This window comes from Leptonychotes weddellii, chromosome X (assembly GCF_054177405.1).
Source record: "Leptonychotes weddellii isolate Sample4059 chromosome X, ASM5417740v2, whole genome shotgun sequence".
Lineage (NCBI taxonomy): Eukaryota > Metazoa > Chordata > Mammalia > Carnivora > Phocidae > Leptonychotes > Leptonychotes weddellii.
Genome location: NC_138385.1, coordinates 104,970,698 through 104,987,043, shown reverse-complemented (window position 1 = coordinate 104,987,043; position 16,346 = coordinate 104,970,698). Strand labels below are relative to the sequence as shown.

Below are 16,346 nucleotides of genomic sequence, written 5' to 3'. Positions count from 1 at the left end.
GATACATAGTCATCCGCGAGAAACCAAAGGAGTGGCCTGCATGAATGAGGCTGAGCCGATGACTCAACAGGAGCTGGTGACGGTGACCCTGAAGGGGACAAGGGGAACAAGGTGTCTGGTAGGACCACCCATGTCCTTACGTATGTTCTGCTCAGCCAGGAGGGAAGCAAGGCCCAGGGGGAGGCAGTGGTCCCAACAGCAGCTTTCTCCCTGGACCCGGCCAGCCTGAGGGTCAGCTGTGAGCTCACTCCACCCCGCCTGGGATCTCAAGAGAGGGTGAGGACCAGGAGAAGGCAGTGGGGAAGGACTCACAGCTTGACCAGGAATGGGTGGCTGACTTCCTTCAGCACCGACTTCTCGTTGTGTACATGCTGTTCCTGCTTTAGGCGGATGACGTCGGGGATGCTCATCACCTTCAGGGCAAAGAAATGCTTGGCCGTCTTGTCCTTGACCAGCTGCACCCGTCCGAACGTCCCAGTGCCTAGAGGGGAGACAGCACACGAGGCTGTATCAGGACCTTAAGAGAAACCGTCAGCTTCGGCAGCTCCCAGCCCTAGTATATGGCCGGGGACAGTATTTGCAAGAAGCTCTGTTCTGGAAGTTTCAGGTGAGGGCACATATAATGCACACGTCAACAAAGACAATCACCTGCCTCTGAAATGTTCAACTGGAGGGAGGGCTGGCCATCATTTGTACACATGAGGCATCATGGAGACCACACGCATACGCACGCATGCACACAAGGACAGCTAGAATGGAAAAGTATGGTAGACATTTCTGCAACGTGGCTCTTCTCTTTGGGGTTTCTAGATAAAGACAAAGGTATCAGGCACGAGACGCTCATGAAAAAGGCTCTTTAACACGCTAATGCCTGCTCAAAGCACTTGGGTCTGTATTTTAAAATTTGCTAAGAATTGGAAAATGGGATATATCCCCATATGATATGGGAATAGATACCTATTCGGGTAGGATATAAAGGGATAGAGGGCTGAGACTGGGGTGAAATTTAAAAATTGCAACCACTATACATATGCAAGGAAATCCAACCCTCGTTTGTACCCTGGTGGGACATTTCCAACCCAAATGCATCCTCTTCTCCGCCGCCAGGCTGTCCTATTCCTCTGAGCCTCGGTGTGGGGCATGGTGTCCACATTCCACCCCTCACACAGACTGGCAACCACTTACTGCAAGTATGAGATCAAAGATCCAAAGGAATTTTATCTTTGGCTAGAGAAGAGGTAAAGTAGGGGGGCAGAAAAATGGAAATCTGTACGTGTGAGCCTCGGGGTACCTGGCGCCCAGTGAGCTTATAAATGGCGGCTGCGTTTTCCATCATTGTGTGTCTAACCAGTGCCGCATGGGAAGGGGTCTTCCCGGGCAAGAAAGCATGGAAAACGGTGAACAGTTAGGGCTCTCTGGTTGGAAAAATGGGCATTAACCTAAACAGGAGGGAGAAAGGAATCAGGGAGAGCTGGAGAAGACAAAGGACGCTCTCCTCCCTCCCGACACAACCACACAGCCATGGGTGTCCATTCTTCTTGCGCAGGGTTTGGACCCACGCACGATAACGTGAGAAAGAGCACAGAGTCGCACTCAAGCAAAAACATTTTGTTTTCGCATTTTCTATAAATGAGAATTGCCGAGCTGTGAAATAAATCTCACCTCCTCAGGCAGTGGTGGGGCTGGGGCCACGATGAGTAACCTTGGCTTTTAAGTGGAGTTTCCGATCATGAATATTTTACCGTAGGAGGAGCAGAGAGGGAGCAGCCAAAACCCAGAAAAGCAAGCGTTGTGTAAGAAGAAGCAAACGATGAGGGATATTCTCATCGGAAGGACACTGGGAAGCAAACACAGAATGGTAACGGGGTAAGGCAGTCAGGTGTTGGCGAGATGCTATGGAATCAAGTCCCAACCAGGAGGCGTGGAGGGGGGAAAGGCTGTAAGGAGGGTGAACTGGCAAAGTTTAGGTGTCTTTATGCAGACATTGATGTTTCCAGAGGGTCAGGTTCACACAACGGGGCCACCAGCATCTGGCGAAAGGTTTTGCTTTTTATTTGATCTGTGAACTGGGGCAAACACATGAGTCCTTGTGCTTCTACTGTTCCTCTCCCCGAGAGGACAGAGTGAAGTGCAACATACAAGTCCTGCCACGTCGTCAGATTCTCAAGACAGAAAGAAGGCCATGTGCCTTCCTCCTTCTTTCTCTCTCTGGTACCATTCCTCCTGATCATCTTTATCCACCACCCCCGAGAAGGAGCCCTTTCATCACTGGGTTGCATTTACTACATCCTAGTTTGTCTTTTCAGCCCTAGTGTTTGACCTACAACTGGATGTTCCCTGTGCCTACGTGAAAGACAGCACCAACCATGACTCAGATTTTTCCACGTTTCTGTCAGCAATGTCTCTCAAGCTCTCTCTGAGCAGCGTCAGCTGTTAAGCATGCAGAACTCAAAACAGGTTACTTATGCATGGCAGACAGAGCCTGAGCTACCCTGGGGGATGCAGGGAGTCCCTGGACGCCACAGTCAGATGACAGGACCACAGAGGACAACAGCCTCGTTCAAGGTGGACGAAACCAGCACGCTGCAATTTTCAGCTCAGCCAGCTTAAATGCATGGAACACAAGACAACATTAATGATGTTGGTCGTAAGGCATCAAGATGGTGGAAAGAAAATGGGCAGAGATTTCCCCACTTGGTGTTGGGAAGCTCACCAATATACACCCCCAGCTCTGAATAACTCCCTTCGGAAAGTAGAAAAGTCCATTTTTAGCTCTTTTGCAGGTAAGGATGGCCATAGGATCCACCTCTGCCCAATAAGACACACAATAGAATAGTATTCAGCCATTAAAAAAAAAAGGAAAGGTTCCTGCCATTTGCAATAACATGGATGGAACTTGAGGGCATTATGCTCAGTAAAGTAAGTGAGACAAAGGCAAAGTATGATCTCACTTACATGTGCAATCTAAAAAGGAAAAAACAACTCATAGAAAGAGTTCAGATTTGTGGTTACCAGAGGTGGAGTACGGGAGTAGAGCAACTGGATGAAGACAGTCAAAAGGTACAAAGTTCCAGATGTAAGATAGTTCTAAGTCCTTTGGATGCACTACCATACAACCTGACGACCACAGTTAACACTGCTAGATGCTAAAAGAGTAGCCTACAAGTCCTAACAAGAAAAAGAACTTTTTTTTAACTATATAAGGAGATGGATGTTAACTACATCGTGGTAATTATCTCAAAATATGTATTTGTCAAGTCTTTATGCTGTACACCTTACACTTACACAATGGTGTCAATAATATCTCAATAAAACTGAAAAGAGAAAATCTTTACCCCAACAGGGTTTAAATAAAATAACACATGCAAAGCCCATCACATGGCATCTCAGCCAAGGTAGTAAATGAATTTTCCATCAGTGTAAAATGAAAGTCAGCTCCATAAATGTTCTATGTCATGGTGGTTACATAACTCTATGCATCTGTCAACAAGTCATCAATGGGAACACTTAAAATGCATGAATTTTGTTGCATGTATATTATATCAAGAACATTAACTGCCCCCCCAAAAAAATTTAGGGTGAGATAGATTTTTTTTTTACGTAAGCTCTATTAAATGGAGTTGGCATTTGATTCTACTCCTTATTCTTTAGGGTACTGGATGCAGACATCTATCAACCATTGACTGAATGGCAGAACATACCCCATGGGGAAAGGATCCCCCAGGGACTATGGGGACTAGGGACAAATCTATTGCTATAGGCACACAGAGAAGGGTCGAGGCCTCCACTCGCACTTTATCACCGTTACTCCAAAGCCTGACATGTGCAAAAAATATATATGAAGAAGTTTCCATAAACATGCAGTTGAAGAAATGTCATCTGAAAAGAGATGCTATGAGGTCGACCACATTCTGAGGCAGATTCCCTACACCGTGTCTGTAATATCAGGGAATGGAACTCCACCTGGCAAATTAAGTCACAAAAGACTACAGGTGGCATTGGAAGGACCAAGGAGAACTAGAAATGCCCAGGGTGCACAAAGTGCTCTTGCTTAGAGAACCATGGGAAAAATGTTTCTGTAAGTTTAGCCGTGACAAAAGTGCTCCAGTCAACACACCAACTTCCAAAGTATCAGAGGCCGCCATTTTTTTTTGGTCCATGTTGGGACTGGTTTGTAACTTGTGGCAATAGGTTCTGTAGATCAAGTATGTTTTACATACCTTTGTGATTAATTCCTGGGCACATGTTATTTGGATAAACGGGCAGATGAATGAATTCATGGATACACCAATGGACAAATCCATGTACTAGAAGTAGCAAGCAGAGTATCTCTTGCCTAAGCCAATGGAGGTCCTTTTGTAAATGTGGGCACAGTCAGAGAAACCCACACAGACTGAGAAGCAGGAGTGAGGAGAAGGCTGGATCCCAGGGTGGCATCTTGGTCCTATGTTCCTGCCTGGCATAAACACCTTTGGCCCTAAATACCTCAGATTTCACAGGGAATGCAACACCGAGCATTTAAAGCACCTCCATATATTTGTAAAAAAATAATAATAACACATAAAGGACCTCCAGTGTAATCCAAATAAGGTCCACACAGGTGTTAACGGGATCACAGAGAAGCCAGTTCCTGGTTTTATGGATGTCCTCTGATTATGGAAGTTATTATCTCTGGGGGTGGGCACATGGGGACTCTCCTGTGTAGTATTTTACAACGTCTTGTGAGTCTTAAATTATTAATAGTCACACTATTTCACATAAACAATTTTAGGAAAAATCACCTCTATCTTACACCCTAGTCGAGTATCCTATGTTATCATCTTCAAGAAGCCCTACCACAGGGCACCTGGGTAGCGCAGTCTGTTAAGCATCCAACTCTTGGTTTCGGCTCGGGTCATGATCTCAGGGTCATGGGATCACACCCCGTGTCAAGCCCTGCATCGGGCTTTGTGCTTACCATGCAGTCTCCTTGGGATTCTCTCTCCCTCTCCCTCTGCCCTTCCCCCCCCGCCCATGCACACTCTCTCTCTAAAAATAAATAAAATATTAAAAAAAAAAGAAGAAGCTGTATCACTTAAGTCCACAGATGCACGATTTGACCACAGATATTTTGCTAAAGGCATCTGTAAATGTCTCTTGCTCCGAGATCACCTGTTCAGTCTGATTAGTTGGAAGTCCAGTGATTGTCAGAGGTGATTGGAGCAGGTCACCGGCCTCCTTTTCTCTTACCTGAGTGTACCTTCCCTTTGCTACCAAAAAAAAAAGTAGGGACAGGATTCCGAGTCAGCTGCTATGACTCTTTCCCTCCTGGATAGTTTCTTTTAGGTTACTTTGATTTTTTTTCTTTTTTAACTTTTATTTTCCCTGGTTTTTTTTGTTTTTGTTTTTGTTTTTTTACCACACATTCAGTCTACTGCTAAATTTAGTTCAATAACTTCACTGTTTTTTGACAGTGGCGAAAAGAGGAATTCCCTGTAGTTTCCTGTAAAAGACTCCTCATGATGTCCTTCCTGCTGTCCCTGTAAGTTTTTTAAGCAAGTGCCACTTATTGACGGGTCCATCCTAGCCAGTGCCCCTGAGCCTGACTGACTGCAGGGAACTGCGAAGACTAGAACGAAATGGAATTCTGTCCCCCGTCCCCACTCACAATGCACACTCCCGGAGACAGAACGGTGCCTCTCGCCAGCCTCCCTTCAAGCAGAGTTTCCCCAGAGATGGGCGCCCCACGATGTCTTCTGCTATAAACATACAACTAACTACAAACGGGAGAGTCTCTCATTTCCAAGGAAGCTCATAATCAAATGGACACACAAGAACCACAACACACCCCAGGTCCAAAAGCGCATTCAAACCTAGCGCAGGATTTTAAATACCTAATCCACGACCTCCCCGTTTACATGTTGTGGAATGGAAAAGAACAAGAGAAGAATAAGGAAAAGGTAGTGATAGATCCCAACTAAAGAACCCCTGGCAGATCAGCCCACAAAACTGCCATTATATAAAAGTATTCACATGTAAACAAATAATTGCGAAGGCATTTCTATTTAAACAAAGACAAAGATGGAGGTGGCCTGGGTGGTTGAGTCGGTTAAGGGTATGACTCTTGATTTCAGCTCAGGTGTAGCCCTACATTGGGCTCCCAGCCTGCTTAAAAAAAAAAAAAAAATGAAAAAGTAAATACAGACAAAGACAGACATGGATATCGGGTTTGATTTGAATGTGTCTGTATTCAGGACTCCCGCCTCCTCCCCAAAGGCACACCCAAAATATAAAATCCCACTTCATTTATTTATTTAATCCGGATATGACAATAGGGTTTTATTCTGTGCCACAGAATGGACTCTGATTGGGTAACAGAGAAACCGTGTTCCCTGATTCCAGGGCAAGAAGGGTCACAAAAGGAGTTAAAGACAGACTGATGCAGTCAGATGATAGCTACACAGATCCACAGATAGATGATGGATGGATGGATGAATGGATGGATAGACAGATGGATGGATGGATGAATGGATGGATAGACAGATGGATGGAGGGAGGGAGGGAGGGAGGGATGGACGGATGGATGGATGGACGGATGGATGGAGGGAGGGAGGGAGGGATGGAGGGATGGATGGAGGGAAGGAGGGATGGAGGGATGGAGGGATGGATGGATGGAGGGAGGGAGGGATGGAGGGAAGGATGGAGGGATGGATGGATGGATGGGAGGGATGGATGGATGGACAGATGAATAGGTGGGTGGGTGGATGGATGGATGGACACATAGATGGATTGACTGATAAGATAAATGAGACAGATAACAGATGGACGGATGCATGGAGGGAAAGATAATAGGTAGCTCGGAGATAGAGACAGAGACACATAGATCACAGGCAGATGATTGACAGATAAATGGTTGATAAAAGTATAGATGAGATAAATAATGGATGGATAGGGTGGATGAATGGATAGAAAGATAAGACAGCCAGCAGATAAATAGATACAGATATAGACAAATAAATAGGTGGTTGGTACATACACTGACAGATGATAGAGAAGATAAAAGAGATAGGTAAGAGATAGATGGACAGATGGATGGACAGATGGACAGAAAGATACTAGCTTATAAACAGAGAGACAGATACTAATTTACTTTTTTAAGCCTATTTCCCAAACAGAAAGTAAAACTTCATCAAAACCCACTTGGCAATAACATTAATTTCCTGCTTCATGTAGTAACAGCCCACACAACACTGGGACCGTCAAAACTACTCCTGAGTTACGGCTCACTGAGAAAAAAACAAGAAACCAGAGCAAGACCGAGCCCGTGTGCACCCCCCATCCTGCAAGAGCCTTCGCCCAGTACGGCATGCGTGTGTAGAATCTTAACATGCAAACAACAGCACTTAAAAACACCAACTGCTACTGCTAGGAAGGGAAGTGAGAATCCCTCCTGACGTGCAAGAAGGACGCACAGCCATGTGCGAGTTAAAGACACATGCAGCTGGTCGTCACCCCCGTCCTGCACCTCTTCCGAACCTGCAGTGTCTCCTGAATTAGGATGCTCCCTGTCCTATCCCACGGGCATCCCAGATGCTAAGGAAACAGGGCAGGCAAGTTCCAGGGGAGGGATGGAGGGTGCAGCAGACCCCGTCCCCCCTGAAATGCAGGAGAGGGGACGGCCAACAGGCCAACGGTGCACGGGAAATCTCCGGGAGAGCTTCCCAGCAGGGCTGCAGAGAAGTGGGAAAGGAACGGCATGGTGCATGCCTTCTCGATGCGTGCCCCGACTGCGGAGAACCACACATCAAAGGGGGCACCCCCAGAAGTGAGCAGAGCCCCCCCTCCTCCACCCGCTGTTTGGCCGGCCACTGTGGTCTCCACTGGGTTTCCAGGGAACACGTTCCTTCCTCCTCCTTCCACACGGCGTGGCATATTAAGATGCAGAAGGTGCTATGGGGGTCTGTAGCAAGGAGTTATCGACCACAACCCTTCTTGGGTGACACCCCCCAGCCAAGAAGCTACCGAGGGATCTGGACTGTGCTTCGGACCCAAGATTGCCTGAGGATCGTACACCCCTGTCCTCACCGCCCCCCCCACCCCGTGGCCCCGGATGCAGGAATTGTGCATGACTTGGTGGAAAATGACACGACCTGCATTCACCAGGTGCTCGATGTGGTCTGAAGGAATTCAGCGGACTCCTAACGGGAGGCTGCTACACAGTGGGAAGGCTCTAGGACTCAGGTGAGTCACCTGGACATCCTGAGAAATCTAGGCGGAGGAGTGGAGGGGGGTCCAAGTGTTCGCAAGCACCTCCTTTACCTGGAACGCCCCGGCCGTAAGCTCTCCAGAATCCGTTCTCCCCTCCATCCAGCCAAGGCCAAGGGTGTATATCTCCTGCACTATCTGGATGGGTGACATTAGCTTGGAAATGTTTAAGGCAACTGAAAACCATGCAATTCCTAAGGAGGCCAAAAGTATGCACTCTGTTGGTCATTACAATGTCTGTCCCCCTCTTCATAGCGATGGTCGCTTCTCTGTGTTGAAAGGATGTTCTGCAAAAAGATACAGAACGCTAAAATGGATCCTGGGGGCGGGGGGGGGGTGGTGGTCATGGGACAGGACAGGGGACAAAAACAGAGATGTATTTCACAGCACAATTTTCGCAATTTCTTTTTTAATCTGTGAACTATAGAAATGTTTTATCTACATAATAGCGAAATTTATGTGATCTATTAAATGAAACTGATGCATTAAGGAATTACGGCAAAATACAGCTGATGCTTGAATAACGCGGGGGTTAGGGGTGCCGACCCCCCATGCAGTTGAAAATCCGCGTGTAACTTCTGACTCCCCCCAAACCTAACTACCAACAGCCCACACTGTTGACCAGAAGCCTTACTTATAACAATTGATTCCCACATAGTTTGTATGTTCTATGTATTATTTACTGCATTCTTACAATAAAGTGAGCTACAGAGAAGAAAAGGTGATTAATAAAATCCCAGGGAAAATAGATTTACAGTACCGTACTGCATTTATTGTAAAAAAATAAAATCGTGTATAAGCGACCCCATCACTATACAACAATGCATGAATTCATCATTGTAAAACTCACTTGTTTTCGTTGGTATTTCCCCCTCTTGGTAATGTCAGAAAAGATTAAGAGCTACAATGTATGAAATAATAAATGTCTAATGCATGCAATCCTCCTTCCAAAAGCCAGTTTTTAAAATTCTTGTTGCACACAAGTTCTGTTTTATGGGGAAAAGGCCCTTAAAAAAAAATGTGTGCCAATTCTGTGACTGAACTTAAAACACAGAACTGGACATTTTGAAAGGGTGAATCCTATGACCTGTGAATTACATCTCAATATGCAAAAGTTACAGAAGAGAAGTATGGTTTGGATAATCTCATCAAGATTCTTTTTTTAACTTGGAATATATACTTCAAAGATCAGCTAAAAAAAACTGGTCCTAATTCAACTCAGCCCTGGGTGGGAGGGGGGCTGTTTTGTGAGTTTCCTTGTCTAGATGGCTTTTTGTTTTTTTTTAAACAAATAACTCCCTCAAAATTTTGCTGAGTCAAGCAACATTCGATTTCACATTGTCCTGTTTTAAAAGATAAAAATAGAAGAGACATTTTGGAAGCACAACTCTCCTATTTACAAGTTATTTACTGAATTACCCTGTCCCCTATCAAAGATACAGAACGAATAATCACAAAGGAATAAAGAAACACAGGAAGTTCTCGCCCACCCCCAACACAAGCAGATGTCCCACAAGGGAAATGCCTGGAATTCCTGGCTCAGCTTTGGTGTTCCTGTAAGCACGATATCTGCAGCTCTGAATGTCACTCCCGTGAGGCTTCACCAAAAAGAACAAAGGTGGGTCTTCACACGTTCCCAATAAAAGCTGGCCAGGTTAAAGACGCAGCCCTACACTGCATCCAGGATGGGATGGAATGTCACAGTCACCCTTGAAATGCCACACACAGCCAGATGATAAGATGACAGATGATTGACAGATGACGGATGGATGGATGGGTGGAGGGATGGATGGATGGAGGGAGGGAGGGATGGAGGGATGGAGGGAGGGAGGGATGGAGGGAGGGAGGGATGGAGGGAGGGAGGGAGGGAGGGATGGAGGGACAGACAAATGAGAGAATCTCTCTCGCTAAGGCAGAGTTTCCTCCACCAAATGCCCTCATCCCGGCCTCCCAAACTCCAGTTATGAGCATCAACAATGCCCAGACATTGCCAAGTGTCCAGTGGGAGTAGAATCACCCCCAGTTAGGACCCAATGCCCAGGAGAACTTTCCATGGGGCAGGAACCTTCTACATCCCGCTGTCCACTCAGTAGTTACGCGCTCACAGGGGGCTCCTGAGGATTTGAAATGCAGCTCCTGAGGGCGCCTGGGTGGCTCAGATGGTTAAGCGTCTGCCTTTGGCTCAGGTCATGATCTCAGGGTCCTGGGATCGAGTCCCGCATCGGGCTCCCTGCTCAGCGGGAAGCCTGCTTCTCCCTCTGCCTCTCTCTGTCTCTGTCTCTTATGAATAAATAAATAAAATCTTTAAAAAAAAGAAAAGAAAAGAAATGCAGCTCCTGAGACAATACCCTTATTGTATTCCATGGGGCTAGCGGCTACCATATTGGACAGCTTTAAAGTTCTACCATTCAGCTCACACTCAGTTCTTGTTATCAGGGTCAACTGCCAGGTCAGAAATATTTAGAAAACTCCATCTTTGACCACAAATGAGTTAGGCAGTCCGTGGAATGAATATGACCTCACTCTCTGAACGAAGACCCAGTCAATATAATGAGGTTCGGCACTCTTTCCCCCGCTAATGGTATTTGACTGTGTGTCAGGTGTTTTGTAGGACTCCAAAGCAGCAATGAACAACACAAGGCTGGTTCCCACATTCACTGCGGTTAGTTACAATCGGGCCGGAAAGGTAGACAGTAAGCATTAATTATAATAGCTCTAAGAACATTGATGAGCTCATCTGGGTTTCATGAGCTTGCTCAGGTTTGATGACTTGGTAAGACAGGTGTGTAGAGGAAGAAACGAATGGACCTTACTTTGGTTAAGGGTCAGAAAAGACATTTTCTTTAGAATTTTATTTACTTGAGAGAGAGTGATAGAGAGATCATGAACGGAGGGGAGGGGCAGAGGGAGAAGCAGACTCCCCGATGTGGGACTCGATCCCAGGACGCTGGGATCATGACCTGAGCCTAAGGCAGACGCTTCACCGACGGAGCAACCCGGGCGCCCAAGACGTTTCCTTTTGAGGAAGTTTCAAATGGACACTGGAGAGTGGGGCAGACTGAAGGCTACTTTGTAGGGTGATTGGGAAGAAGTAAAGGATATGAGGCAGGAGCCACACAGAGCACTGGGATTCTGGAGCAGGGAGGAAATACTAGGGAGCAAAGCAAGAGAAGGGAGGCACTGTGAAACCCTCTGAGTGAGTTCTTCATGCCAAGGGCAGCAGGGAATCACACAATGACACCAGGAAACGCCTGTGTGTGTCACGGCTTTGGTTTCTGCATGCTTCTGTTTTGCTTTAAAGATGTCCATGTCAGAGGAGAAGCCAGTGCGAGGAAGAGCCAGGGCAGTATGAGGGCTGTGGAAGAAATCAGGACGGAGGCTAGAGCCAAGGGTGAAGAGCGGGTGGTGACAGGGAGATGCAGAGCCAAGGAGACGAGCTGGGTGAGGCCAGGAGAGGGAGGGTGGACAAGAATGCGGGGGTGGGGGGGTGTTCAGCATCTGAGCAGTTAGTGACCAGAAACCCTGGCAGGTGTGCAAGGGATCTGCTGAGTTGTTTGGTTTGGGGGAAGAAGGTTCAACAGTTCCATGTGGCACCCTGTGGGCATGTTGAGGATGAAGGGTGTAGTGGGTTGAACTGTGTCGCCCCCAGAAAGGTATGTCCATGTCCTGAACCCTAGTACTGTGAATGTGGTATTATTTGGAAACAGCATCTTTGCAGATGTAATAAAGTCAAAGATCTCAAGAAGAGGTCATCCTGGATCAGGGTGGCCCTAAATTCAATGACAAGGGTCCTTGTAAGAGACAGAAGAGGAGACACGGACACAGAGGAGAAGCCACGTGAAGACAGAGGCAGAGATGGGAGGGACACGACCACCAGCCCAGGGATGCCTGGAGCCCAGAAGCTGGAAGAGGCAGGAAGGACCCTCCCCTGGAGCCTTGGGAAGGTAAGATGGCCCTGCCCCACCTGGATCTCAGTGGTCCTGCCCTGCCTGGATCTCAAACTCTGGTCTCCACAGCTGTGGGAGCATAAATTTCTGTTCTTGTAAGCCTCCAGATTTGCAGAGATTTGTTAGGACAGCCACAGGAAGGTATGACAATGGGCCTCCTAGCTTTCAGGGAGACATGGACCTCCCAACAGGTATTGCTCTGGAGACATGTCCTCCAGTGCTCACTCAAGAGAAAGGTCTAGATCTGAGCTGCACATCAGGAAGCCAGCACCTCCACGGTGATAACTGAAGTCAGAGGCATGAACAAGAGAACCCTTTGATTTGGGGGAATTTTCTTTTTTAATTATTTACATTTTCAGCAATCCCATTTAAAACTGTTTCTCTTTCGCTGTCACATCCTATTTTTGTTGACGGGAACGGTATCTTCTCAAACTTCCCTGAAAACAGGACTCAAAGTAAGACTTATTTTTTATTTTTTATTATTTTTTTCATTCTTATGTTAATCCCCATACATTACATCATTAGTTGTAGATGTAGTGTTCCATGACTCATTGTTTGTGCATAACACCCAGTGCTCCATGCAGAACGTGCCCTCCTCAATACCCACCACCAGGCCAACCCATCCCCCCACCCCCCTCCCCTCTAGAACCCTCAGTTTGTTTTTCAGAGTCCATCGTCTCTCATGTTCGTCTACCCCTCCGATTTCCCCCGCTTCATAGTAAGACTTATTTTTTAAATGTCTCCTGTGTTCCTCTTTTTGTTTTAATCAGTCTTTTCTTAGGCGCCTTGAATTATCTGCTTTTCCTGGGATCACATGTCTTTACTTATGTCGATGCCTCACACAGTGTAACCTCCTGATAAACACCGGGTTTGCGGTCTCTTCCCATTTAAGGATGAGACGGATACCAGAAAGAGTGACTCAGAAAGTTTCCGTATGTGAGTGAGGCTGGGGGCTCTGACTGCGAAAGCATTAGGAGAACTAGGTCCTGAAACGCCCAGAAGCTGCACGCTTCCTCCCCAGTTGTGTTTACCCAAACCCTACTCAGCCCGGAACATCTGCTATCAGATCTTAGTTCCTTCTTGACACCTTGATTATAATCCTTAACACACTGACCTTTTCTTAGTTATTTGTATCAGTAAGATTCTTGGAAATGTAAACTGCATCCTATCTTTTTATGTCCCCCAAATAAACTCTGCAGCTCCTTGCACATGGGACGTGCTAATAACCCCTTTCAGAACAGCCTAAATGATGCCTTTGCGAAGCTAACCCAAACCCCCATTGCGATGGGGACATCCAGAATTCCAAAGAAGCAATGCAATTAGTAGGATTCAATTTTGAACAAAGCGACCACTTCACTTGGGTGGAGCAAGATGAAAAATGAGAATTCAAGCCTCGTTCTCGGGGCACAATGAGGCAGTTCATTCTCTGAAGACCCTCTGGATACAGGAATCACCATGAATCAGTCACTGTTGGTGCTCAGTCAAGACCCTCTTAGACCAGGTCATTGGTTTAAAACAGCAGTTCTCAAACTCCCTGATCTCAAGATTCTTTGGCACAGATCTTCAGACACAGATGGAGGATCGTAACCAATGTCTGTTTGCTCGTGGGCGTCACTCTCTGGAGATAGTAACCATATTAGCAAGGAAAGCAGAAATGTCTAAAACACAACAGCGGGCAAGGACACTCCACTGATGGTCAGAGGTGGTACCGTCCCAGCTCAGGGAGCCTCCGGAAACCACCACACGCCCAGGTGAGAGAGAGAGAGAGAGAGAAAGAAGGACAGATAATATCTTCATGGTACTACAAAAGGACGCTTGACCCCATGAGCTCCCCAGAAGTTTCCCTGGGAACGCCATGGGTCCCCGGCCCCCACTTGGAGAACTACTTGGATCTCAGCGATGAGCTCACTGTCGCAACCCATAATGCAACCAACAAAGTCTTTCAAGAGGCGTTAAATGGAATGTTTTGCACACGGCACCATTCTCCAAACACGATAAAGACGTAGGTTTAGCGTGTTTTTAGTTTCTGCTCTGCAAAGGACACAAGTGCTTAGTTTGTAAGGTGGTACAATGTGCCTTTTTCATTCTCGTATGGTGCTTACTCTGTGATCATGTCACAGCGCCATGTACTAAATCCGGGCATCATGACGTCTTGAGTGAAGAACGTGTTCCCAGATATATCGCAGTCAGATGTAGAAAGGCTTCCTTTCCGTGTTCCTAAGGGTTCCCGCTTCAAGCCACAACCTTTCCTCCAGGATCCAAGGCGCCCTTGGACAACATGATGAAAATGTGCTTCCCTCTAACCATCTCCCTCCACCCTTCCCTCCCCATCCCCAGGGATATCCAGTTCCCATTGCTCAATCCTCCTTCCCCATTGAGGCGCTCCTGCATCATCCCCCAGGAGGCTTCGGGAGGGAAGGGGCCTGAGGGTCCAAGAGAGGAACCGGAAACTATCCCCTGTGTCCCTACATTAGGGTAAGAGTCCATCCTTCATCTTCTCATCATGCAGGTGAGCCAGGTACGCGGCAAGCACGTTGGGATCCCAACACGAACCAAGAAAACAAGGAAAGGGTCCATCTGCTACGTCCCGTGCCTGACTCTCGCCCGGCTGGAGCCACACAGCATGTTCTTGACCCAAGGCACATTTCCACGTGAGCCTGATCGTGGTGGGTCCGTGAAAAGTCAGACCCGTATCAAACAACTACAGGCCACCCCTTTGGGATGCGAAGTTCAACGCCAGAAAAAATAAAGTCAATTAAGAGACACTATCCAGATTCCTCAAGAGTCCTGATGAACCGCTCCCCCTGTCTTATTGCCTCCTCTGTGGGAAATCTGCCTTCTGTCAACCATCCACATCCAACACTGCTGCTTTTCCCACAACTGAGTTATTCCTTTGCCGAATCGCTACTTTCGTAAGAACCGTGTTTTACGTTTTCCTAGCACCATGTGATGCTCCTTACAGGTAAGGCATCTTTTCTATGCTAACAAATTAAGGAGCCTGGAACCCCAACTGTGGTGTGTGACACTGTTTCTGGAAAAATGACGTTAGGGAGGAATAATTGACAAACCAGCTTCTGGAGCAGAGCTGGGAACTAGCCGTTCCACTCACTCGTCAAGAACACCGGGCGGGCAGCAAGCTTTGGAAAAGGAGGTTGTTTTCCCATACAACATGGCAGCCAGTCTCAGGTTTAAGCACACTGTGTGCCAGAATCTGAAGAATCAGTGTTTGCAAGTGTTTTCAAGGGTTGCCACCCAAACAGCCAAAACACCTTTCACTGTATATGGGTGTGTGCACGCCTGTGTATGTTCCATTCACTACCGCGTGCACCCGTCCCATGCACTAATGAAGGCAAGGAGAAAAGCACGCCACAGAGTAAGTGATCCACTAAATAAAGAAGTAGGTTTTCACCTTCACAAAAGTCGGGAACCCCCACCTGATGATACAGGAAGTGAAGAATCCAGACCATGCAGCCACCTGTCAAACCTTCCCACTGATGGCTTTGCCGAGAGCATCCCAACCTCTGTGTAGCATTCTCTAGTTAACACCCAGACTGCACTCAATCCGCACTGCAACATCACTCAACTTTTCCTTTTTTATCTTTTTTAAGTTTTTATTTATTTGCCAGACAAAAAGAGAGCACAAGCAGGGGAAGCAGCAGAGAGGGAGAAGCCGACTCCCCGCTGAGCAGGGAGCCCTATGAGGGACTCGATCCCAGGACCCTGGGATCATGACCTGAGCTGAAGCCAGATGCTTAACCCACTGAACCACCCAGGTGTCCCCAGATTTTCCTTTTGAAGGAAGACAAGCCCCCAGAACTCAGAGCAGCCATCCTGAAATGCAGCGCATTCTGGAGACACGCTTCCACAGCAGGTGACTGGTGACCTGTGTTCTTCACACACTGTAGGAAGAAAAATCAGGGAAAGACCAGACCAGCAAGCAGAGGACAGACCAAAAATGAAAGCAGAAATCAGTGAAATGAAGAACAGGAAATCGACAGAGGGGAAAGAAAAGAGAAGAAAAAAAAAAATCAAAGAAAGAAGACTCTGGTTCTTTGAAAAGATCAATACAATGGACACTCCAGATTCTGTCATCAAAATAAAATACTGAACTGTTTAAGGATCGAGCAAAGAAAAGTCTTCCTAAGTCAAATACCT

At 46.9% G+C, this 16,346-nt stretch overlaps 1 protein-coding gene across 2 annotated transcripts in view; it reads right to left on the bottom strand.

Moving 5' to 3' along the window:
• The window catches only part of PRKX (protein kinase cAMP-dependent X-linked catalytic subunit), a 64,355-nt gene that overhangs the window by 35,111 nt on the left and 12,898 nt on the right, over positions 1–16,346 (bottom strand). For both annotated transcript variants that reach the window (XM_081809260.1, XM_081809261.1), the window contains exon 2: positions 313–481. In XM_081809260.1, coding sequence (XP_081665386.1) covers positions 313–481 — 169 coding nt within the window. The remainder of the gene's footprint in view (positions 1–312; positions 482–16,346) is intronic.